This window comes from Maylandia zebra, linkage group LG14, assembly GCF_041146795.1.
Source record: "Maylandia zebra isolate NMK-2024a linkage group LG14, Mzebra_GT3a, whole genome shotgun sequence".
Classification (NCBI taxonomy): Eukaryota; Metazoa; Chordata; class Actinopteri; order Cichliformes; family Cichlidae; genus Maylandia; species Maylandia zebra.
In genome coordinates, this window is record NC_135180.1 from 9,940,618 (window position 1) to 9,966,672 (window position 26,055).

The window sequence follows — 26,055 nt, forward strand, 5'->3', positions numbered from 1 at the left end:
ATTTCCAATGGAAAAACTTGTGGTTAAATTGTGAGCTGCTCTTTTTCCAATGCTCTAAATTGGGCTCAGTAATTAAGCCAGGTTACTTCTGAATGGCTGCCCCTCTCAAACAGAAGATCCAAACAGCAGGTGGGTGGAGCTGTTGTGCCCGAGATGATCTTATCAAAGCCAGGTATTGGAAAAATAGACCACACTTCAGAAAAGACCTTTATTATTGAGTATCCTTTCACTGCAATGCCTGACAATAAAATTCATTTTTTGTAGAGTGCAAAAATACCTTTAAGAGTCACACTTAAGGGCAGTTACAAGTAAATACAATCATGTCTTCATGGATATTCCCTCAAGGAGGAGGACGGCTAGCTTGCAGATCTGACCAATCAGAACACAGTATTGTGACTACTATGATTAGAACATTGAAGGCCACAGACTGGACAGGATTCATCTTCCCACAATTATTTTTGAAAACACGCACGCACGCACACACCTGTACAAACACACACAGCATATAAACAGTAATTAAAATACATTGCTGACTTCCAGGCCAAATGTAATGCAGACAATATAAAATAAGTTAAAGTGGACGAGTTTCGTGTCAAGCGAGAATGCACACCGTTAATCGTCAGCAGTAAACGGTGCTCACAACAGTTACATCGATGATGGCAGCGAGAGGACGAAACACTTCAGCATCGCTCGACGACGTTCCGGCTTCTATTGGCACATTAGTGTCCACGCAGGTAGAGGGAGGGGCCTGTTGCTCCTCCCCGACTCTCCACGAGGCAGAGAGGTGCTCATCGACAGCCCAGAAACAGGCTACTGGCTGTGCTTTTTGAAAAAGATGGAGGGGATGCAAACAGACAGGGTGATAAGGCAGAGAGAAAGAGCAGAGCTCTTCGCAGATCTGGCAAATCTAGAAGACGTAGATTTTGTCTCTCTGGACGGTGTCGAGGTCGTCGTCCATGGTCAGGAGGACCTGAGGGGGAGCAGAGGTAATATTGGATATTAAGGTTTTAACGCCTCATTCTAGACCAACTGCATATCCTGCATGTTTAAACAAACTTAAACATGACTCATAATACCAAGAAGGATCCAAACATAGCGATGGAGGACAGGAAATGCCAAATGTCGTGGTCGTCAAAGAATGATAGCAGGATGCAGTCCCTGTTGTGCTCACGAGACTCAGCTGGAGTTTTCTGTGCCAGAGGAGAGAAACAAGTAATCCAAGTGTCTTTTCAAATCTCATAGGTTTGTGTGTGTGTGTGTGTGTGTGTGTGTGTGGCTAACCTGCCAGGTGCTGAGACCCTGGAAGAAGAAATACAGCGCAAAGCCCCACACAACCGCCGTGAAGAGAATACACACCAGCGCCAGACACTTGATTCTCTCACCGCTCCGCAGCTGGGCACAAACAGAAAACTGTGAGCTCCAAAGGTCCCAAACATGTCTGCTACTTTCTCCTGGTGCTTCTCACATGCGCAGAGTTACTAAACACACAAACCTTCATGATGATATAAAAGGCAAAGTAGAGCAACAGGTTACAGATGGCGATGGCCAACAGGTACGAGGCAAAGTCGTTGGGTCTCTGTATGAGGCCGTAGGCAGCCCTGCAGAGAGATAGCGAGATACACATCACCTGCCTCCTCCGCACTCTGCTGATTTAAATGAGCTGAAAACATAGTTTGTTTTACTCACAGAGACCAGTTGACTATGTTCCCCATCACAAGCAGAACCATGCGGTCCTGAAAGACATACACCGGCGGAAAAATGATTAAAAAGCAGGTCATCAGGACTCACCGATGCCTTTTATTGCTCTCTGCAACTACCGGTCGTTAAGATAAGATAATAATTGAGTTACCACGTAAAGGCAGAAGGACCTGCTACCTTATGCAATACACTGATACTGGATTTTCTGGCCGTTACTCACAATGTACATCGGCCCGCTGCACTGCCTGATGCAGTCTGTGTAGATGACGTAAACTATCCTACGCATGATCCCAGCGTCTGATACGTGAACACACAGAGAGGAAGGAGAGAGAACAACAAGGATTATAAGCTGCTTTATTTTATTAGAATATCCCGATAAGTGGATTTAAATGTTAGTTACTCTGATTTGCTAGCTTATGTGAGACACACGCTCACACGACAGCCTTAATATAATCCTGGACTACTTTAGTTGCAGTCAGTTATTAGTCTAACGTGACTCATTTTAAGCCAGTAAAGCCCACTGGACTGAGTTTGCTTTCTTTCTGTGATCTTACTGAGCCTCCATCGACCCATATAGTAGAGCTGTGTGCTGAGCAACAGCGTGGCCAGAATGTGGATCACAGAGAAAACAATCCAGAAGGCTGTGTTGTCTCTCCCAAATACCTGAGAGGAAAAAAAACACAGCACAATGATTATTAAGAAATCCGTGTTTTTAGACCATAAAGCATAACTCAGGTTTTGTATTGTGTGTGTGCGTACTTACCACTCCCAGCACAGAAAAGAAGATGACAGCGGCGAGGCAGGCGTAAGCGGTGTAAGCGCTCGCGTTGATGTCCGGGTGTCTCTTCTGATAGAGCTTCAGCATACACAGTCCAGCAATCATGTACATGAAGGAGGTGTCTGCAGGGAGGAGAACAACTCAAATGTACCGCATGCAACTTGAACTTTTTTCAGCCCAGGACTCAAAGTAAACAGACAGAGAGACAAAAAAAATAATGCATTCACAAGATTTACAGCCAGCAGAAACTCAAGAAACTGGCTGAAGCAGTAAAAATGTAACCGCACAAAGAACTGATGCAGACTAAAGCCAGGAAACCTCATCTTCCTTTGAAGTGATAGCTGCTTAAAGCCAAAACTCTCTTCAGACTACTGATCCTGACAAAGGTAAAAACAACTGTAACCATGTCGAGTCTGAGTAAGTACACAATCGTTCTTACCAAACTGGAAGTTGGTGTAGTTGGGACAGACGTGGTAGCAGGCACTGAGCAAACCCTCCATCATCAGAGCAGTTCCCATGGCATAGAAGAGGCCAAAGTGCTTTGGGATACCGCACTCCTGAAGGAGGAAGAGACAACCTGATAACTAAACTACCGCTGTCAATCATCATCATCATCATCTAAATCTTTAAAAACACATCTTCATGACAAATGACTACATGTTTGTCAGTGTGCGTGTGCCTCACCAGCGCGTTGACGTCATGCCGCTCCAGAGCACGATTTTGGGCGAGGTCTCTCTTGAGGACGATGAGGAGAAAGAGGAGCCCCAGCATCACGTAACCAAGGTTACTGAGGATGTTGTTGAAAGCGCTGTGTGGAATTAGTTAATCGTTACTTTACGCGGGTTAGCTGATGACGTTGGACATGTTAACACACTGTGCTCGACTGCAAACCTTAGAGCTCCGAGCGGGTGGGCGCACAGGAAGTTGTAGTAGCAGATGTCCTGGTTTCCTGTAACATTGACAACCTGTGGAGAACAGAGATGCACACGTCGTATTAGCGAGCTGACGGCTTATCGGAATCTTTTTTTTTAAAAAAGTGTCGCCATGCTTTATAAAATCATTGTTACCGTTTGATAGGTGATGACCAGCTGGACGACTGGCAGGGCGTAAAACACAGCAATCGTAGCAATGTTCCTGAAGAGGGTACAATTATTACTTTCAGCCACTCACAACCATCAGATCTGCAGCACTTCATTAATAATCAGTAATTTTTTTAATGTTTCATATAATGTCAAACTATGGCTTGGTTAATTCACTGTGAATTGATTTGGCTTAGATATAAAAGAATATCATGTTTCTTATCATGGGTGCAACAAGAGAACTCACCAGAAGTAGATTTGGTACTTCTTGCTGAGGATCCTCTTGTCTTTGCGGGCCAAGTCAGCCACGTACAGAAATTTCTGTAAGAGGAAGAAGAGGACTTTATTACTTTATTACTTTATTAAAGTCTGGATGAAGAAAGCATTAACCTCACCTAATTAATGTTCAAACTCTTTACTGCTGACAAGTTTTTTAAATTTGTGACTCTGGTTTAGAGGTTTAATATAACGAAGGAACACATTATTAAATTGTCTCTGTGCACTTGTTTCATTTGAGCTCAGTATGAGAATATCTGCTGCCCTGCTCTTCGTTTTACACTGTGTGTGCGCGTGTGTGTGAGCTCAGAGCTGGCTTTTATGGAAGGGAATGCTGCTTGATGGTTTTGCTAAACCAGAAAGACCATGAGAAAATTTTGTCATTGGTCAGTGAGAAAAATACTTATGAGCCCCTGAAACGAGACCCAGGAAGTGGTTACAGGAAGATGTGATAGATTGTCTGAAGCAGTTAGAACAAGACAATGCTAAGTGTCATTTTCTCTTAAACTTCAGAGGGATACCTTCTACGGAATATGGTCTAAATGGACAGACTATGTTAAGCATATGAGGTGTGATTTTGTGTATGATGTTACAACCCTGAGTTCTACGTAAACCTACCTGCCCTGCTGCCTCCTAACCCTAGTTTTTTTTGTTTGTTTGTTTGTTTGTTTGTTGTTGTTTTGGGGTTTTTTTTTGGGGGGGGGGGGGGGGGGGGGGTTGTTGTTTTTTTTTCTTCTTTTCTTTTCCTGTCTTCTTTATTTTTCAATTATAAGTTAAAATGTGACAGCAAAGAAAATGTAAAAAGGCTAACTACTGTTATGTTCAACAGCTGTCCCAATAAAAGAGATAATAATAATAAAAATAAAAAAAAGAACAAGACAATGCTACTGACCGGACTTCATACCACAGGCTATACCCAGGAGAAGCTACACCAAGTCTGTATGGTTTACTGAAGAGACATAAACAGGAGGTAGCTCTAAGACCAATTGTCTGTATGATCAACTCGGTCACCTATAACATCTCAAAGTTTCTGGCTTCGACCCTCAACCCGCTGAACACCACATCCAGAACAGCTTGGATTTTGTTGAGAAGGTGAGAGATGTCATTATGGAGGCAGATGAAACAAAGGTCTTGTACGATGTTACATCTGTCTTTACTGAAGCAGTGAAGGTCGTTTGTAAGAGATTACAGGATGGTTCAGTACCAAGTCACTGGTTCAAGTACGTGGGTGACATCTGGGTGAAAATCAAATGTCAGTATTCAAGGTTTGACTCTCATCATCCACTGGAGCATAAATTCTGTGTCATCAGGACACTACAACACAGCGCAAACTCCACCCCCACAGACAGCAGCCAGGGAAGCAAAAGAACATCATACCAAGAAGGCCCTGAGTAAATGTGGTTATCCCAACTGGACATTTGTCAAAGCTGGGAAGGCACCTTTCTGTAGCTTTCAAACCCCAAAACACACTGCGCTAAAAGTTGGTCCACACCAAGGATCGGGTCCCTCGGGACAAACGGAGTAATGTAGCATACGCTGTTAAGTGCCAGGAGGATTGCTGTGATTTATACATCGGGGGGGGGGGGGGGACCAAACAACCTCTGGCGAAGCAGATGGCACAACACAGGAGAGCTACCTCCTGGACTCTGCAGTCTATTCACACCTACAGGCCAGTGGACACTCTTTCAATGATGAGGACACATCTTGGACAGGGAGGAAGGCTGGTTTTGAGCGCGGAGTCAAAGAGGCCATTTACGTGAAAAAGGAAAGACCATCTCTGAATCGAGGAGGGGGCCTAAGGGTGCATCTTTCACCATCTTACAATGCTGCGATTGCAGCCATTCCCCAACTCTCTGTGAATGGTACTCATGGCAACTGATCAACAGCCACTGATCATAAACCATTGATCAGTGGCTGTTGATTTCTGAATGACAAATTGCATATTAATGATCAAGAAACTGACCTCACAGCACATTGTTCATTCAGTGGGGCTGGTTTCAGTCATTGTGCATAGGTACTGTTTATAAGGTTGGGGAAACCGAAGAAGTCACCTGGATGAGTGACAATACATTTCTCCCCCTGAAAACGCCAGATGATCCAGATGAACAAAACCAAGTTTTTAGGATGCTGCTCGAGTTTTAAAGACCCGGCTGGGGTTTAAACTCTCAGAGATGTAGCGAAACTTGGCAAATACTTGACACAAATGGAAATGAGAATGTTTGTTATCAAAGAAAAAAAAAGTTATGCCTCCAGTTTCCAGTTTGGCTCACCATCTCCACAGATGAATCCAGCAATCTGTTAGTGACCAAACAGATCAGATGGATGTTTTTGTTCTAGTACCCTGAGGTACTAGAGGTGAGGACTACTTTGCACATTCATAGATCTTTTCATTCTAAATAAGCCAGATGTGCAGAAAGCCACATCTGTGCCATTCTGAGGCAGGAAAAATGATTTTCACGTACCTTTGTGCGAACAATGTTCTTGTCGGAGTGTATGTCATCCAGTGTGTCATAGTCATCCTCCTCAATGGAGCTCAAAGACTCCTGCCTGCTCCGTGCGACACTTTCCAGCGATCGCTCTGATTGGAGGAGGGAAGAGCAAAAGAGAGTCATTCTGTCTAGAGGAGGCACAACGTGAGCAGGCAGACCGACGACTGGATTTAAGGGAGTTGCAGGCTGATGCAAAAAGGTGATCCAACACATCGCACCTTTCAAAAATGATCTTCAATTTTCAAAATGATTAAATAGATGACCAGAATGATTTTTTTTTTGGTCAGATGATCTTTGCGCTGATGAGATCACCGTCGCTGTTCATTTGAGTGCCATCAGTGGAGAGAAGTGGCCACTTTCCCGGCCTCTTAACTCCACTGATATTTGATTGACATGGTGGCTGATTGGTTTGGGGTGCTGATTCGGCTAGTTATATGGTAGCGTGTCACCGATGCGGATGGCTATGTAGTGAAGGTGATTGAGGATTGGTCGACGTTTGAAAGGCTCCTGTCCTAATGAACAAAGACACACAGAAAACCAGTGAGGGTGTGGAGCTGCTAAGAATCCATGTTCAAGCCGCTCTGCAGAGTGGGCCAAAAAAACAAGAAAGAGGGAAAAAAGGACGAGTGAGTCTCTGTTTGCTCATACCCATGTATCCATAGTTGTTGTCAGTTGAAGTGGCGCTGTCGGTAATGGCCTCTGAACTCATTGTGCTGCCGTTGTCGGCTGAGGAGGAGATGACTCTTCGTTCATTGGCAATCAAACAATGACATCACAAAGACTAAATGTTTGTTTTTTTAAATACTCACCAAATGAGCCATATTCATTTGGTGAGGCTGGAGTTTTTCCTGTAAAGACACAAACTTTCAAAAATCCAAGAAAGGATACACGCTCCCAAATGCTCACATGCACAAACAAGCGGCACTACGATCAACGTTTAGTTAGTATCCTAACACTGCACAATGATCACTGTGTTAGTCAGGAAAACAGGGAGGTGAGGCGGACGTAAACACGTGAAGGAATCCAGTGAAAAAATGCAATTCCTTAAATTCTTTTCTGGCTGGGGGCAAAAAAAAGTTATTAATCTCCAAAAGTGTGAAAGCTGAGAAATGAGATGCAGTGAAGAGGATTATTTCAAAACTAGTGGTTTAAAATCAAACAGTGGCAGCAACTACTGCAGTGGATAGATACAGATACACACTGGGAGGCAGCCAGCAGCCAAAAAAAAGCACATCAGCAGCGCTTGCATTCATCTTAGCGCCTTCATGCTTTTAATGGGAGTGCTGCTGAAAATATGCTCACGTGTTTCTTTAGCTCAAAGCCATGAAGCTGTGAGGACTACAAAAGGATAACACTGTTACAAACACAGGCAAAAGAAGCTAACAAAGACCCATGTGAGTGCATATCTGTATCTCTGTAAAGCCAGAAAAGCCTCAGAACAGAGCCACGTTTATGTCCATGAAGCCCTGCAGCCGAAAAGTCTCTTTCTCTTCTTTGTAGGGTAAAGTATGGAAGCTACTGCATGCAGAGCATCTGCAGACAAGCAACACAGACTGAGAGAGGGCAGCGAGTGCACAAGGGGAGTAACTGTGTCTGTATACCGTCGCTGTTCTTCCCGAGCAGAGAGGCTGAATGGCAGGGGGGAGAGAAAGATACACGTTCAGTACACGCTTAAACATTCAGCTCTGAGATAAAAGAGTGGCAAACAGCTGTGGGACTGCATGATCAGTCCAGTTTAGGATCACATTTACTCTGGTATTTAATTAACAGAACAGAACAAGCTTGCTGGTTTGTGGTCAGTGCACACTGCTCCTAATGGGCCGGTCCATCAGAGCTAGTTGCTGGGTTACCTGTCTCAGCAGGCGACATGTCGGCAGGATTCAGAAACACATTTCTCCTCTTGTTCAGTCTGCAGAAATAGAGAGGGGGAAAAATGCAAATGAACACAATTTGTATTCAGTGCAGTGACATTCCTGCAGTGCAGATCTACTCTGACAATATGACGTCCGACCTCGTGGGTTGAAACGTGGGCTGGAGAGGGACTAATTGATGTACAGGAGGTTGGAAATTAGTTGTTGTTTTTCCAACCAAAGTGCAAAACTTTCTGTCATTTTCAGGCAGCTACAAGTTGCCGTCTGCCTGCGTCTTTTTGTTGCGGTGCAGATTTGCAAAGACGGTTGTTTTGTTGCCACCCTGGCTTTTCTATTCTGTGTTTCGGGTGAAGACTTTGATTAAAAGTTGCATCTTCCTCACAGGGTTTTGCAGATGTGTACAACATAATTCCTGATTCCCTGCTCTGCTTTCACTTCAGTGAAATTCAACAGCCAAAAAACATAAATGCATGACAGCTAACGGTTAAGCCATTTCTGACGTTTACTGTTCAGCTCTTTTCAATTAATCAGCTATTCCTTCTGCCCACCTGCAGCTTTTTAAAAAGCTCCTGCATATGCTGTTGAGTTTTGAGGTCCGTTTGGAAGGGCACACCCTAAAGCACGTACTTCCTTCTACTCCGAAAACAAGCCAGAAAAAAAGGGAGACACAATAAAAACAGAAAAAAAGATGCAGGCCTGATATTTCCTACAGGTGTGAGATCAGTTTATTTATATATGCATATGCTTTACTTTTTCTGGGTTTTGAGTATAACATAATCAAGCTTCATGCAATAGTGGAAGACAAAGATGCAGAGATGGCTTTTCTAAGTGAAGAACATTCCAACACGACCGCCGCAACTGGAAACTCTTTTGTACAAGTAGCAGATAAACAAAGCAAATGATGACTTTGCTGCAGAGGCAATTTCAAAACCTTACCGTGCACGCTCTAGACAGACACAGAGCAAGGTCAGGAGGTAGAATGAGAAGAAGATCCCCAAACAGAACAGCATTCCCATCACGTACGCCTCCACTGCACGGGAGGACATATTAACTGTAAGCTAATTTGCATAGTAAGACACAACATTCTGTATCTGCTGCCAAAAAAACCAAATCTAAACAACACAAGCAGAGAAATCTCTGCTTCTTTTAGCACATGCTAACCCTCAGCGCTTCACATATGTAGCCATGTGACTTACAGTTGATTGCGGGTGAGACCATCACATCGAGGGCCTTGCTGCGATTGCCGGCGTCAATCAGCTGATCGGGTCTCAGAGGGTAGAAGCGCAGCGGGCCGCCGCATGCCTCGTCCTCAGTTTTTACCACCACCACCACGTAGAAACTGTTGCTGGGGAAATCTTTCCTCTAGATAAAGGCAGAAACACCTACATTCAAATCTACACCAGGATTTATCGCAACCGGTTCCAATAAGCTCTGAATTTCTGCGGGACACTACCTGCACGGTGATGGCACCTTTTTTTGTCATAGTCTGGTACATCCCAATGAAGGCCACGTTGTTGTCAAGGTCATAAATGGGGCACTGAATGGAGACAGTGAGAGAGGGAGAAAAAAAACTGAATTAGATGTGAAAAAAGAAAGATTCAGATGGATTGTTTCAGAAGTAAATAAGAAAACATTTTTGAACAGCAAGAAATCAGCTGTGGTATCCACTGTGATGCCCTCATGTGGTCTCAGAGTGCTACTGCACGCTGACCACTGAGGCTGAGGGAGGGGCCTCTTGAGGGCTGCTGCAGCACAGCTGAATGTGTGCTCTGGATAACTGTACCTGGATGTCCTGGATGGACATGACAGAACAGGGGAAAGTCATGTCCGAGTTGACCTTGACGATCACAGTATCCACCCCGTCTTGGAAGACATACTTGAAATACTGAGAGAAAAGGAGAGGGAAAGAAGAGGACAACAGTCAGCGAGGCAGTTTTCAGAAAGATCGACTTGAGGATGGCGTTTTAATTGCTGACAGCACAATAAACCATTAAACCAATACGTCACCCCACGGGCCATTTGCACAATTTGATAAGTGATATGTTACTGAGAGCCTCCCACTCCAGGTTCTCAAAAGGTTTTATCCAGTTCAGTTGTAGCCCTCGACTGCAGAGCACCTCACGCATACAAATGAGCTGACCTGATAGCTTACAAGCACAGACTGGGAGAACGAAGCAAAGCTGATGCAGAAAGCAGACCGTCTTAAAAGAGGTCAGAGACTGACAACGTCTTCATCAAGTGTCAAAAGAAAGTCATGGAGTCATTTGCCACAAGCTGATCTCCGTTTTCAAATAACATACAGTCGTGTGAAAAGTAAGGTTTTCACAGGATTGGCAGTTTTGAGCATAACTCAGTGCACCCATACTGCTGCTATGGGAATGAAGAGTGTAAGGAGGAGCCAGGTGCTGATAATCAAACACACTTGATTGCTCGGTCATCAGCAAGTGTGAGCACCTCTGCAAAAGCAGAAGTTTTGGCAATTTGCTGCTCAGGAGCATTCACAGGTAAGTTAACAATATGTCACCATCTTCTCAGGAGTGGAAATGCCAGAAAATTCACCCCAAGGTCAGACCGTGCAAAGCTTAAAGAAACTGCAAAAAACCCAACAGCGACATCTCAGACGCTACAAGCCGCAGTTAAATGTTAAAGTTCATAACAGGACAATTAGAAAAAACTCAAACTAGAACAATGTCCTTTGAACAGACGAGACTAAAGTGTAGATGCTTATCCATAACGCACAGCAACACGTTTGGCGCTAACCAAGCTTATCAGAACAAACATCTCAGACCAACCCCGAAGCACGGTGGTGGAGGGGTGATGGGTTGGGTTTGTTTTGCAACCACAGAACCTGGGCTCCATGCAGTCATTGAGTTGACCACAAACCCCTCTGTTTACAAAAGTATTCGTGATTCAAATGTCAGGATACCAGCGTGAGAGCTAAAGCTTGGTCCAAACTGGGTCACGCAATAGGACAACAACCCCAATCATAGCAGCAAATCTAGAACAGAATAAACAGCTAAAAAAAAAGAAGAAAAGAAACAAGGTGTTGCAATGTCCAGACCTCAACCTGACTGAAAATGTGAAGGAACCTGGAGAGAGCTCTGCATAAATCAGCAACAAACTCACTCCATGACAATACTGATAAAGTCATACAGAAAAGAATTACTTCAAGTTATTGCTTCCAAAAGCCAACTGTAAGCTACTGAATGACAAGTTTTACTTCATTCTTTTACATAGGACTGTATAGATGAGGTGTAGGCAACCTTTCTGATGACGAGTGCCATTTAAAATTTCCTCAGAGGTCAGTGTGCCATATGATTGCATTAGCAATAAATGTAATAACGCTCTATATTAACAGTTACACAATATATAGAACCACTTTATAGAATTATATCTGTTCGCAGATGTTGGGAGCTATCAGCGAATAGTTATCAGCTATTTTGAAAAAAAAAAAAAAAAAAGACTTTTTATCCATAACAAGAACTGTACAACAGAAAATGCAAATGCTATTTATGGTCTCCTCACAACAATGGTAAGAAAAATAAACTAAGCCATTATGGTATGTCTGTTAATACAGAGACACACATGTTGATGTGATCTCTGGTCTCCCACTCAGAGACACAGGTCTCCGAGTGTCAAGCATTCAGACGGCTGCCTGAGGACACTCATGTGAGAGAAGATCTGTTCACACAGATATGTAGAGCCAAATACTGTCTGCACAGTTACCAGCTGTCAGCGTAAAAAAGGATCCTGGGGTTATTTGTCTCTCAGAAACAGTTCATAACTTCCCTTCAACTCATTCATGTCACCTAAAAGGTAAACCTGTTTCTCCATCACCTGTTCAGCTCTGATGATTCAGTAAGGACATCTCCTGGTTTCATCTTCATGTTTCCCTCTCACCACATATCCAAACCGATATCATGACCAGCAGCTTTACAGCTGTGGCTCCAGCAAACATCAGCTGATACTAGAAATTAATATTAAATAAATTCTAACAACAGCTGATCAAGCTTAAACGTGCTGCTGTTGTTTAGCGCAACATTCGGCGGTTTCCTCTTTCTGGCGCAAAGTGGGCGATAAACAAACAAGAGAGAAAAGCTGATCAGCTAATCATTGATCAGTTTCATGATTGAAGTAGAAACAGGAGAGGGAGGGGGAGAGTGAGAGAAGAAGAGGCAGCTGTGCAGCAAAGACACAGAATATCTCCAGCTTTGTGTCTTTTCCATTCTAGCTAAAGTCCGGGACAAACTGTTCCCTTTAACCTCAACACGAAACGAGTAATAATTTCTCTGAATGCGGGACGATTCCGTCTTTTTACGGGACGGTTGGCAACTCCACTAACTAACCTTATGAATAAAATAAAGTTCACTATCAGTAACATCAAAGCACCCACCCAGCTGTATATAAACTCCGTCATGCTAGCTAGTACGCAGTACGAATTATTGTAACTGACTGTAAAAAGTCAGCACAACGAAAATAAACTCCACCTAAACTTGGTTTATATCTGACCCAGATAGACTGCAGGTCATAACTTCTTACCTGAAGTTCAGTTCACCTGATGCTCGGACCAGTGGCCACCTCGGCTCTCTCCTCCTCCTGCCTCCCCTTTCTCTCATCCACCTGCTGGCCTCCACCACTTGCTAATGTTACTGAATCTGAGGAAGCACTGCCACAGCCACCACCAAACAACTGAGTTATTTTTACACACCGACCAGCATCTGGCCAATCCACCACCTTTCATTGTTTATACCGTTACAAAGAGAAAAAAAAAAAAAAAAAAAAAGCGAATGCCCAGTATGCCCGATGGCCAGTCCAGCTATGTTCATGCCATCAGTTAACCCAGTTGGCACACGTGCCTAGGGTTGCAGACCCCTGGTATAGATGATTATAGATCCATACAGCCACAGACAAGGAAAAGAGGGCGAAACAAAGAGGCAAGCAACTACAACAAAATATGTTCATTTTTTTGGTTATTTGGTTGGTTTTCAGAGCTAAATCTCAGTAAAGGAAAGTTTTAATATTAATACAGGGAGTGCAGAATTATTAGGCAAGTTGTATTTTTGAGGAATAATTTTATTATTGAAGAACAACCATGTTCTCAATGAACCCAAAAAACTCATTAATATCAAAGCTGAATGTTTGTGGAAGTAGTTTTTAGTTTTAGTTATTTTAGGGGGATATCTGTGTGTGCAGGTGACTATTACTGTGCATAATTATTAGGCAACTTAACAAAAAACAAATATATACCCATTTCAATTATTTATTTTTACCAGTGAAACCAATATAACATCTCCACATTCACAAATATACATTTCTGACATTCAAAAACAAAACAAAAACAAATCAGCGACCAATATAGCCACCTTTCTTTGCAAGGACACTCAAAAGCCTGCCATCCATGGATTCTGTCAGTGTTTTGATCTGTTCACCATCAACATTGCGTGCAGCAGCAACCACAGCCTCCCAGACACTGTTCAGAGAGGTGTACTGTTTTCCCTCCTTGTAAATCTCACATTTGATGATGGACCACAGGTTCTCAATGGGGTTCAGATCAGGTGAACAAGGAGGCCATGTCATTAGTTTTTCTTCTTTTATACCCTTTCTTGCCAGCCACGCTGTGGAGTACTTGGACGCGTGTGATGGAGCATTGTCCTGCATGGAAATCATGTTTTTCTTGAAGGATGCAGACTTCTTCCTGTACCACTGCTTGAAGAAGGTGTCTTCCAGAAACTGGCAGTAGGACTGGGAGTTGAGCTTGACTCCATCCTCAACCCGAAAAGGCCCACAAGCTCATCTTTGATGATACCAGCCCAAACCAGTACTCCACCTCCACCTTGCTGGTGTCTGAGTCGGACTGGAGCTCTCTGCCCTTTACCAATCCAGCCACGGCCCATCCATCTGGCCCATCAAGACTCACTCTCATTTCATCAGTCCATAAAACCTTAGAAAAACCAGTCTTGAGATATTTCTTGGCCCAGTCTTCACGTTTCAGCTTGTGTGTCTTGTTCAGTGGTGGTCGTCTTTCAGCCTTTCTTACCTTGGCCATGTCTCTGAGTATTGCACACCTTGTGCTTTTGGGCACTCCAGTGATGTTGCAGCTCTGAAATATGGCCAAACTGGTGGCAAGTGGCATCTTGGCAGCTGCACGCTTGACTTTTCTCAGTTCATGGGCAGTTATTTGGCGCCTTGGTTTTTCCACACGCTTCTTGCGACCCTGTTGACTATTTTGAATGAAATGCTTGATTGTTCGATGATCACGCTTCAGAAGCTTTGCAATTTTGAGACTGCTGCATCCCTCTGCAGGATATCTCACTATTTTTGACTTTTCTGAGCCTGTCAAGTCCTTCTTTTGACCCATTTTGCCAAAGGAAAGGACGTTGCCTAATAATTATGAACACCTGATGTTCATAATTGGGTGTTGATGTTGGGTGTTGATGTCATTAGACCACACCCCTTCTCATTACAGAGATGCACATCACCTAATATGCTTAATTGGTAGTAGGCTTTCAAGCCTATACAGCTTGGAGTAAGACAACATGCATGAAGAGGATGATGTGGACAAAATACTCATTTGCCTAATAATTCTGCACTCCCTGTAGAGTCTGGAACCTTTAGAGAAACTGTGAGGTTTATTTGCAGTGGTTATTTTCTTTCTTTGCAGCCACCATCATGCAGGAAGCCTAAGCTGTAGGCCAGAGGTAAACTACATGCTCAGCAACATAGTTTGCTTTTTAGAAACACATGCGCATACAAAATGAAAGCATTATTTAGCTTTAACATAAGTGTGTATTTGGGTTAAATAAACAACCCATGCTCCCAGTAACTGTCACATAAAGGCTTGTGAAACAGGTTGTTCTGTTTGCTGCAGTATAGACTACTCCAGTCAGACTGCATTATTATGCCTGACTAAATAGTATAATATCTGAACATCTTTGTTGTTGACTGTCTGAAGACGTTACGTGGCTCAAACTGGAAATGAGAAGGTTATGTTCTTAAAAGGTGTCCATTAACTACACATGGATGTGAGGTAAAACTGAGTTTAAAGCCCTGCAATCCACACAAATCTACACACCCCGCACATCCAAAACAAAAACCTAACACGATCCAATGAAAGTGTCATCAAAGGCCAAAAAGAAAGCAAAACTTTGTTTAAATGATTGGATGTGCAGAAAACAGAGCTTACTCAAGAAAAAGATTTTTTTAATGTAATATAACTACACAAAATCAGAAATTCCCTGCATTCATAACATCCTCTTTCACATGTATACTTTCAGCTGGCTTCCTGCACATTTCTTGTCATGAGTCCCTCCCCCACCCACAAACTCCCCCATCTGTGGTGCACATTTCTTTGACTCAACACAGTTATGTAAAGAAGGAGCCTACTGTCACACAGAGCTATGGTACCAGGCAGTTTACCTGAGGTTGGGATGGTGATGCAGTGAAGCTGAATTTCTTGTTTGTTCTGTAATCAAGTTAAACAAAACGTGTCATTCAAATAACACAGGCTGATGTACAGTGCAATAAGATGGGAATTCAGGCAGGTACCACGTACTGTGTTTGATTTATTACATAACAGATAACACTCACTGCAGGGTGAAACTTTCAACACGGCTCACTCTGAGCTGGTAGTTTGTACCCTGACTGGACAGGGTAGACACGTCCACAAAGAAGTACTGGGTCTCCGAGGCGGCCCGGGTTGGAGGTTGGCACAGTGTCCTGCCCACATCGTAGTAAGGGTACTTCCTCTGATAGCTGATGAAAAAGGAACAAAGGAAAAAAAAAAAAAAAAGGAGGGGACAACAAAGATCAAGTTTCCCATAACCTCTCATACATTCATTCCTTCCTTCTTGTATATTCTCTAATATTATAAGATCGAAGCAAATCAGGTGGGTTTTTTTGTTTGACAGTTACACAATCTGACAAGTTGAAACATAAACGTAATTTTTCCTTTAAAAGTGGTTGAATGCAAACCTCACAATGACATTAGCTCCCCATCTCTGCACTGGTGGTTCACAAAGGAGGAAGTGAGAGTCCAAAGTTCATTAGTGAGCTGCTAAAAACGTGGCCTGACCATGAGACCAACAAAGCAATGACTGACAGCGGGGTGATTCTGGTGTTGCAAAACCTTCCAGTGCAAGAGAGGAACACATCACAAATGGACTGTTGGCCAATGGCAAATAAACTCCAGAACTAGGAACCTTTTATCACGCTGCACACAATGAAGTAAGGTTACAGGAGCCGTTTGACTTGGAGACAATCCCAAGCACATTACAGGCAGTGGTTTTTGCCGTTTCCTCCGTACAAAACTTGTCAAATGACCGTCACACTTCTGAAAAGAATTACTGATTGCAGACTGAACTGCCTCGTCACCTTTCTCCACTACATCTGCTTTTACAGCTAAACCCCGTGACCTGTAGTTATATTCATTTACTGTCCAAGTAGCCCGACACTCCTTAAAAAGAACCTTGGAACACATGTTCAAATAAAATGTGCCTACGTGGCGTTTAGGAAGAGGACATCCTTATTAGCCTTTGCTTACATTTAATCCATCTGTAATCACAAACAATAGTCTATGTTCACAAACCTGATAAAGCTACCAGCACCAAAACAACAACAGGTTTTTAGGGTGAATGTTGATGTTTGGGGACTAAAAAAAAAATTATTGAATGTCGATATACTGGCTGTTATTGTTTATTTTTAATACTACTTTATGTTATCTTTGTTCTATTGAAAACAGAAAAACTTAGGAAGATACCTCACACTATAATAATCAAAGTTGAGGAGACAGCTTGACCTCACACCATTATCTTCACAGCTGTGATGCTACATGTGGAAAGTGCAGTTTGAGCCTGAGATGACACCGTTCTTAAATTACGCCCAAGTACCTTTTTTCAGGACATCCTGAAATATGGTTATATCTGTGATAGGTCACTACATTAGTGAGGCCCAAGAAAAGCAATGCTGCGATGAGAAGCCGGGAAACATCTTGTATAATTATGTCATATTTAACTACACGCCCTAATGTAAGAAGTCCCAAATGATGTGCTGAGCCCTACTAATGCACCTCTAGGCAAGCCCAAATTTGAAATGTGATATTTTCTTTGGCAGCCCCACATCACTGCTGCAGTGTAAAAATGGCACAAAGAATTGTAACTGAATATATTCGAGCTCTAAGGGCTCTCATTTTCCAAACAGGGGCATTTTCTGAAAACCTCTGCCAAGTCTGCTCACATAGCTGATGGATGGTTGGCAGTTTGGAGCTTGACATAACAAAAGCCCTGAATGTCTGCAAAGAGGATAAGACATGCTGTGTACTTACAGAAAGGAAAGTGAAAAAAAAACAATTGTTAGTTGCATCTATCATGAAAGCTCCTGGGGTTACGGCTTCAACTGGACTAGGGCTGTCAACATGAACCTGCTGGGAAATGTTTGCCAATGAAAACCTGGTTCCACAAGCTAAATACACTCATTTTATCTCATCTGGGGAGAAACACTGATTTAAGATGATTTGGTAGAAGGTTTTGGATAAGGTGAAGTAACTAATGTAGACATTATTAAGAAAAAAGAAAAGGAAACATTTGCTGGGTCCAGAAAAACACAAAAAAGCTGGCATGTCATACCACACATATTCTGTTTTGTATCTCATCTTTCTTCTATGTCACTTGCACATAAATTAATAGGACTTAAAAATTGCCATGGGCACAGTAAGTTTAACTACTGCTGGCTTTACTGTAGACTAGACAATTGACTCCACACCTCACTAAGCATAATGCATACTGGTGTTTCAATTTCAATTTCAACTCTGTAACACATAGATCTTTTAAAATGCTTTGACGCTAACTTAGAGGATTTAAAATAACAGTGAGTGGCCATCTCTGGTTACATACAAAGAAGGGAAGCTTAATATGCAATTAGACAAAAACGTGAAGTTAAAGGAGTTAAGGGATGGACCAAATTACAGACCACATCAGTTTTTATTTTAAATTACTTGATTTTTGTAAGAAAAAACATTAACATATATACATCACATACGTGTGATGTATATATGTTATGTATGTAAACGGTGGGGGGTACTCACAGGCCTCTGAGAATGAGGGGGACTTGAAAAGACAGGACGCCTTGCTTCTGTCGCACTACAAACAAGATTGGGCTCTCCGACTTGTTGGATAACACGTCCACAGACACACGCACTCCCTCAGTCTGAAAGTCAAGAGAGGGAAAAGGAGAAAGGACTGATAATAATCTTTAAGTGGTGAAAAAACGAACCGACAAGTCTGAGGAGGCGAACTCACCTTATTCCGAGAGATGGTGTGATTAAACGCGTAAATGGTCTGGTTTTCACTCGTAACCATGTCATTATAGTTGGCATCAAACTCCGCATCTTTCTGGACGATGGTTTTGATCTCCCCCACCTCAATGCCGCAAGCTAACCGAATCGCACATAACCAGAGCAGGGCAGCCAATCCTGGTCGGATCCAACGGGGAGCAGGTCCACAGCTGTTTTTATGTCGTGATTTCCAGGAGCTTCTTAACACCATTTTGCCTGACACCGTCTTCCTACAACTGGGAAACGATATCTTAAGTTACTCTAGGGTGGAGAGACAACGCTATAAAATAACTCCACCCCATTCAGCAACAATAACAAGGACAGCAGGCAGGCTAGCTCAACTATGCCCCTTCAGACAATAACAGCAGGTGCTAAATGAAAGCTAGTGACACAGTGAAGTGTTTACATTTGCTATAAACTTGCGCGTCGTCCTGTCGGCATCCGTAACGAAGTAGACGCTGTCAGTCATGCGCCCAGTGCCAAGTTTCAACACAACAAAACCAGCGACACTCAATTCTTCTATATGAAACCCTGAAATCTGACAGCTCGCTGACTCGCCGTGTTAGCATTAGCACTGCTGGTTAGGCAGCTTCATGTTTTCATGTCGGACTTCGGTTCTGTCGTCGAAAACAAAAGCCTTCCTGTAAAACTGCGAACGGCTGTCACTATCGGGTTTCGTAGGACCGCTGCATTGTGCAAGAAATTTTGGTCCAGCGGGGGGAAGAGATTCAGTGTGAAAATCTGTGCCGTTAGCGCCCACCCTCCCTGCACGCTTAGACAGTAAACAAACCGACGCACGACGTAATGACGACACTTCCTGGACCATCAGCAGTCAAATATCTGGGTCTGCATGTTTGCTGTATGTGGGGTTGGCCTTATGTGTGAGTTTCCTATATAGTGACTTGAAACCAGGCATAACGACAACAACAACAACGATAATAATAATAATAATAATACAAAACTGGTAAAGTATTAACCAGGTCAATTTGAAAGAAGCTGGAATACATCAGGAAAATACTAAATCACGAGGTATGAACTACACTCCCTTATTTTTTCATGTAATATGTTTTTATTACAGCTAATCTTGATGAAGAGGACATTTCAAGGTATTTCAGTGGTTACTGTCCCAAGGACTTGGATCTATTTTATGTATATACCAAGGCAAAAATGTGTTACTATGTATGCATATGTTGGATCATAGGATCCTCACGCAAACCAAGCTGTTGGATTCAAATTTTACTCCTTTCCTTGACTTCCATTGTCTTCTGCAGCCAGCAGTCTGTCTAAATAACAGAATGCACACCAAAAAAAAACTGTTGTGTGTAGGCGAAGATGAATAGAACCAGCACATATAAAACTTTTAGTCACACATTATTTTGCTGATAAATTACATTATTGTTGATCAATCAATACATATGGAATTAGACTCACCATGAACTGCTAGATATACACGTCAACAAATGAATAATTATAATATATTATTATCCAAAAACAACAACAGTACTAATAAAAGTAAGAATACCGTCATGTTACATGATCATTGTGAAACATATCATTACACATTAGGACATTTACGTTTGCAGCTATAAATATAGTTGAAAATGCGGCCTGTGCACTGTTAAGCTACTTAAGTAGCTTTTAGTTATAGTTTAAGTAAAACTACAAAATACTGTACCCCAGGCACTTATACAACTCATGGTCATTGGTGCACTGGAGGATAGGAGAAGAAGTGGGGTAGACAGGTCGCCAGTCTATCACAGGGCTGACACAAAAAAGCAATCATTCACACCTCATTTACGCCTACGGTCAATTTAAAATCAACACTTGGGGAGGAGGGGAGGAAGCTGGGCATTGTGACTGCACACAGAAATGCCCCAGCCAGTCAGCGGCTGTGAACTCAGGATAGTGCTAACAACTGCACCACCACACCACCCACATATTCATTAATTCACTCCTCAAGAAACCAGCAAGTGCTCTTTTTGTTACCCAGAGCACTCCCTGGCGCCTTTAACATGCGCCACTTCCTACATTAAAATACAAGTCAGCTGCACATTACAAAACTTTCCTTTAGAAATGCATTACACACGATCATTTAGAAATGCACATGACGAAACTTATTTACAATGAGTTATCTAATTCCAAACAACAAGTCTGCTTTCTCTCTGCGGTCTGGGAGCCACAGGGCACCTTCCTGTTTTGGACCAGCCTGGATGCAGGAACTCTTTTCCACCATGAAGGGGTGCTGTCTACAGTCTGGTGAGAGAGCCTATGGACCAGAGAATAAAATTAACTGCATCGAGCTTTGAAATGTTTCCTTTCGTTTTACTTAGATTATCCTTATGTTAAATTAGCTCTATGAGTGGATTCAGGTAATGCATCTTTCTATAAATGGTGTGAGTGACCCCGCTTATTTATCTTTTTATTCTTTCGCATACATACATTTAGTTTTGCATAATTATTATTATGTCACTGTGCAGGTATCACTGCACGCTTGTGGTGGGGACACAGTGATTATGTTTTCGTATGAGTGCAGGCCAGTCACCACGGAAGTACAGCTAATCGCTGATTTAATGATTCTGTGTTCATTAAGAGATCTTATCAAAGCCTCCTCAGAAGGTCAGGGCCATTTATCAGCATTATAAAGACACCTACATCTCTGGGGGAAGTTAAAGGTTTGCTTGTTTTTTTGTTGTTTAAGTACACGTTTTTAGTAATTTATCGAAGACAAAAACAAAAAAACAAAAAAACCCAGCCAAAATAGCTAATACAGTGCCTGTGGACGACCGCCATAATGGCTGTAATTTTTCTATTTGGGATCTCTTCATGGCATTCAGCTGTTAGAAACTGTAGTCATATTTTTGTGAAACATACTCATATCAGATGTATATTTGTATTGCGGTGGAATAACAAAGCGACCGTTGTTCTCGTCCGCCATTGTAAGGGTAAAGCGGCGTACACCTTTAAACACTTTAAAAACCGTCTGCTCATACAGAACGCAGCACTTTGCAAGGAATCACTGAATCATGGGAACCGGAGTGATAATGCGCACTTCTTTGTCACCAGGGCAACCACAATACGTTTCTCTGGATGAAGTCATTTGTTACGCCGCTCGTTACTATGGTTACAACCTAGAGAGGGCGCTGCGGAAGAGCTTTCTACGTAAAATGACGCAGGGCGGGGGCGTGCCCGCGATGCGCGCTGCGCACGGCTGCTTGTTGTTCCCGCAGAGAGGCGAGAAGATGGCGGCCGTGTCAAGCGGAGGTGCTGCTGGGTCCGCAGCGGCCGGGATTACGCACTCTGCCCGACCGACCCACGCAGGCATGGGCTCCCAGAACCGAGCCCAGCCATCCTCCGGGATCAGCCACTCCGGTCGTACCAGCACAGCCACTGGGTGCATCACAAATCCTGGCCACACTTCGGTCCCCAGGCCACCCCCAGCCCGAGTGGGCCACTACGAAATCGAGCGGACCATCGGGAAGGGAAATTTCGCGGTTGTTAAACTGGCCACACACATCATTACTAAAGCAAAGGTAAGACAATTGATGTCCGAGTATCAGAGGTGAACAATTATAAGTTGTCATTGATTTATTCTGAGCCTTTTCGGCTGCTTTAGTAGAATGACGGTGGGGCCTTCAGGCTCGGGAGACAGCAGCGGCCAGCCCGCTATGGTGACACCGCTGCTCGGTGTAGCGGAGGTCCGCTCGACACGGGACACCACCGTTAGCTACTGGATCCAGATTTATTTATCACAACGTAAATAATAGCTCGCATCTATCCACTTGTAGTGCTTTTTCTGAAAGCTTAAAAGGCCCGAGGTTAATGTGTAGCAAAGCGCAAAGGACAGAGAGAAGGGTATCGACGAAGATAAAAAAGATGAGTCGATTTTCTAGTAGCTAGCTTAGCTTGATGGCTAATTACCCGGTTAGTACAACTTAGATACCTCTGAGAAAGATGCCAGTCCGTCAAGGATGAAAGAAAAGTTTGGGCAATTGTTTTTGTTAAGTTAACCGTGAACTTCCAAACTTGATAGGTTTGTGTTTGGCCCAAGATTTAATATCCCTCTTAGGAATTCCCCAATAAAGTACCATCGAAACTTTGTCACACTATATTATAGGAAAGCTAAAGACTGTGGGCTTTAAAATAAACTTAACTGTTTAAAGAATTGGGTGAACAAGCTACTTAACATGTACCGTTTCGCGTAAAGATACGTTCGTACACCTTAACCAGTTTGTTGGAACATTTTCAGCTGTACATATCAGATTTTGTAGTACTAGATATCAGGTTTAATAGCTAGATGACAGCGCGTTGAGTCCTCGTGGACAGGAAAATATTGACATTGGCCAAAAAAATGAAAGTGTTTTCAGAATGGTCACTATACAGTTTTAAGTGGAACATAAACGCGTTTGCATGGTGTGTGCGACAGTTTGAAATATACTGAACGATTGGCATAGTTAATGGCAGATGCTACTGTCAGAAAATTAATGAAACACAAAATCATCCTTCATGAGTAGATGCCTTTCAGCCTTACACTGAAGTTGGCCGCAACTCAGTGCTTTAAAAAAATCTTATTGTTTGCGACACGTTTGGGGGCATTACAAAGAAAAGGCAGCACTCACAAATTCTGAGTATTGTTTTGAAGTTTTGCTGACCTATCGCGTGCGGTGCCTGAGTTTTTGTAAGGCTTTATTTGTCTTTGAGCAGTCTGTTGCCACTGGGTTATCAGCTGTGTTGGTAATGTAACCTTAAAAAGTGCCAAACAAATCAGAAGGCCTTTGCTGGCATATTTGACAACAGATGCGTCATTGAGGTCTCTTCTAATACTAACTGTGATTTGCAGCAGATTAGTATAGCAGCGTTAAAAATCCTTCCTTAGGTTATCGGGAGTATTGGGATCAGTAGTGATCGATGTGCAGGTGAACACTCAGGGCTTCGATTACTGAAAGCGGTGCCTGCAATATATGATGAAGAGCCTTTTATTGAGATGATATAAATAGAGGTATGTCAAAGCTGCCAAGTGTGTAGCTTTACCTTGGTGTTTTTGTTGACATACACACAGACGAGTAGACACGGGGCATTTGGATGCTTTGCGTCACATAGAGACTGAACCCTCCATTTAGTTTCATGACAAAATACACAAGGGTCGGTGAGCCGTGGAGATGTTTTTAATCCTGGGGATGTTGCTCGAAAGACTACCTGTGTGTGTGTTTGACTATGATATGTAGAGGCCAGAATTTATGGGAGATGTTGTTAGTTTCCTCCAATAACAATACAATGTCTATTGTTTTCACTTGTATTGATGTGTGTCTGTCTGAGCCTGAGAGATGACAATCACTGAGAGAATGAAATAAGCCCTGTTTTCTGTCTGTTGATGGTTGGTCGCAGTAACCTCATAATTTCCACCAACAATCGCAGGTAGGGCTGGGTATCGTCACTGATTTCTAGAATCGATTCAATTCCGATTCACAAGGTCCCAAATCGATTCGATCCACGATTCGATTTAATTCGATTCGATTTAAATCTGGGAAATTTTGACAGTCAGAAGTATAATTCAGATCAGAACATTTACATATTTTTGTATCTATAAAAAGGAAGCTGACACTCGCAAGACTTTATCCAAGGTGTGAGCATCACAGCAGATGCCTTTGTGTCAAAGTAGCTGAGGATAAAACACAGAAAAACATGAAGGTTTTCCTGGCCTGGGATTTTATAAAAATATTCTGCAGTACATCAAAAACGAAAGAAAACCATTAATTAATGAACATTACCTCTGACGTTACAGCGGTTTTATTAGACACACGGCTAAGCATTTTGCATTTTGAATAATATTAAAAAGTTTAAATTTGTTCAGTATTGAACAGCAGAAATGAGGTTTTCTTTTCGGAAGAATGTAAAAGGGAAAAAAACAGCGGCCGACAGCGCTGTAAACAACAGTAGACTTGTGCGTAACAAGCAAGCGAATAATGAAGAAAGCGAAACTGTTCGAGAGAGAGGGGGGGGGGGGGGGGGGAGAGAGGGAGAGAGAGAGAGCTGCGCATCGCAATGGAAGCAAAACAGTAAAAGAGTGAATTCATGACGATGTTTATGTGAAGCGTTTGGATCTTCTTTTGCTGCTGGTTCGATCAATATTGTTTGGAGAGAGATCAAACTAACAGCTTTAGAATCAGCGCATAAAGGGCGTGAACACAAAGCGCGGACCCGGATCAGCGAGCTGTCGGCTTTCAGCCCCGACTGTGAGAAAGGCGACATCTAACTGATTCTGATCCGCGGGTTGCGCTGTGTGTTTAAGTCTATGTGCAGAATCCCTGTACCTGCTCTCATTTACTGTTTGGTGGTTCTTGAAATTTTGTGAGATGTCACCAGAGATTCTGGCATTTCGGACAAAATAAATTTATATTAAAAAATCGATTCAGGATTTTAATGAATCGATTTTACGTTATCCAAGCCAGAATCGATTTTAATCGATGAATCGATTATAAAAACCCACCCCTAATCGCAGGGGTTTCAGCGTCCCCACTTGGCTTACGGATATCAGAAGAGTAGCAGCGTGCTTTAACGTGCCCGTAGTTATCATGAATATGGATATGGTAATCAGCCATCAGATGAAATGCGCACGGGTAGCTTTGTTTCATGGCCCAGGTTCTATAACGATCTGAAGAGAAATGCTGACTAGTCATAAACAGCCTAACAACTCCCCCCGTTCTCAGATGGAGCTGCGTGATATCCTGCAGTGCAGTCACACAGAAGAGGACCTGGATATTTATACTCTGTGGCTCACAAGCACAGAAAGGGATGGTCCCTTTTCGAAGCCTCATTCCCCCCTCTGATGTTTTATAAAATCTGAGCAATTCGATGGGCAATTAGTTCAGAGTTTAATTTCCCAATAGCACTTCAACTTGGGTTTTTGCCGTGCACATTTGTGGAAATCTGGGGCTTTTGGCTTACATGCTTAGTAAAACGGAGGCAGTCACACAGCACAGACCTTGAGAAGCAAACAATTGGTGTGGTGCACCTTGATGTCGTAATAGTGAAAGTTCATTTCACCCAGACAAGATCAGTTTGTGAGGTGGAAGTCAAAACAAGAGAGTTGTTACACTCACGCAGTTTGTGTCACATGTTGCTGCTAGCATTGTGGATAAATGTTGGCTTTACTGCTCAGGGTATCCACAAACATCCTTGCTAGCCGTGGCTCATTAATAAAACCTATTAGTCCTCTCTGATACTGTGACACTGTAAACTACCCATTGTAGACTAAATCTGTTACTCATAGTTCTGTGAATTTTGGGGACTAAGTAAACTGTGACCCATCATTGAGTTTTGCTTTTATTTTTAAATTCTTTTCAACTATAGCAACAATAAGAGCCATTTGATTTGCCCTTATTTACAAAAATATCCAATGTGCCTTCATCTAATAGAAATAATAATAATGAATATGTAAACATTTAAACTAGCAAGCAGGATATACTCATGTAGTTAGGTATAATAGGCATTAACTAATGCCTAATTAACGTGTATTAAGATGTAACTAATTAAAACAATT

At 42.6% G+C, this 26,055-nt stretch overlaps 2 protein-coding genes across 6 annotated transcripts in view; one reads left to right on the top strand and one right to left on the bottom strand.

Annotated features, from left to right (window-relative positions):
• Positions 1 to 194: 194 nt before the first annotated feature.
• On the bottom strand, positions 195 to 19,321 carry sidt2 (SID1 transmembrane family, member 2). 2 transcript variants are annotated; one of them, XM_004567034.6, is made up of 27 exons: positions 18,925 to 19,321; positions 18,484 to 18,754; positions 18,270 to 18,391; positions 15,779 to 15,943; positions 15,608 to 15,653; positions 9,975 to 10,076; positions 9,645 to 9,728; positions 9,388 to 9,553; positions 9,128 to 9,221; positions 8,171 to 8,229; positions 7,922 to 7,948; positions 7,130 to 7,168; positions 6,969 to 7,046; positions 6,294 to 6,409; positions 3,803 to 3,876; positions 3,544 to 3,610; positions 3,368 to 3,441; positions 3,161 to 3,284; positions 2,916 to 3,033; positions 2,462 to 2,598; positions 2,253 to 2,361; positions 1,919 to 1,995; positions 1,687 to 1,733; positions 1,493 to 1,598; positions 1,282 to 1,392; positions 1,077 to 1,190; positions 195 to 970 (listed from the first exon to the last, which is right to left on the bottom strand). In XM_004567034.6, the coding sequence occupies exons 2-27, from the start codon at positions 18,727 to 18,729 to the stop codon at positions 908 to 910; spliced, it is 2,565 nt and encodes an 854-aa protein (XP_004567091.1). In that variant the 5' UTR covers positions 18,730 to 18,754; positions 18,925 to 19,321; the 3' UTR covers positions 195 to 907. The 2 variants fall into 2 exon arrangements, with proteins under 2 accessions (XP_004567091.1, XP_004567092.1); XM_004567035.5 differs by lacking the exon at positions 7,922 to 7,948.
• Positions 19,322 to 21,714: 2,393 nt separating this feature from the next.
• sik3 (SIK family kinase 3) overlaps positions 21,715 to 26,055 on the top strand; it is a 40,341-nt gene continuing 36,000 nt past the window's right edge. For 2 of the 4 annotated variants that reach the window (XM_004567031.3, XM_012923504.3), the window contains exon 1: positions 21,716 to 22,048. In XM_004567031.3, the coding sequence (XP_004567088.3) occupies positions 21,758 to 22,048 (291 nt within the window). In that variant the 5' untranslated portion in view covers positions 21,716 to 21,757. Of the gene's footprint in view, positions 22,049 to 26,055 lie in introns of all 4 variants that reach the window. The other 2 variants (XM_076892192.1, XM_023153202.3) reach the window with 2 other exon arrangements.

Coding starts and splice junctions, on each gene's coding strand:
- sidt2 (XM_004567034.6), bottom strand. CDS start 18,729: ATGGTGTTAAGAAGCTCCTGGAAATCACGACATAAAAACAGCTGTGGA. Junction 9,222..9,387: donor GGTCTCACCCGCAATCAACT/GTAAGTCACATG, acceptor CCTCCCGTGCAG/TGGAGGCGTACGTGATGGGA. Junction 3,877..6,293: donor AGAACATTGTTCGCACAAAG/GTACGTGAAAAT, acceptor TTCCTCTTACAG/AAATTTCTGTACGTGGCTGA.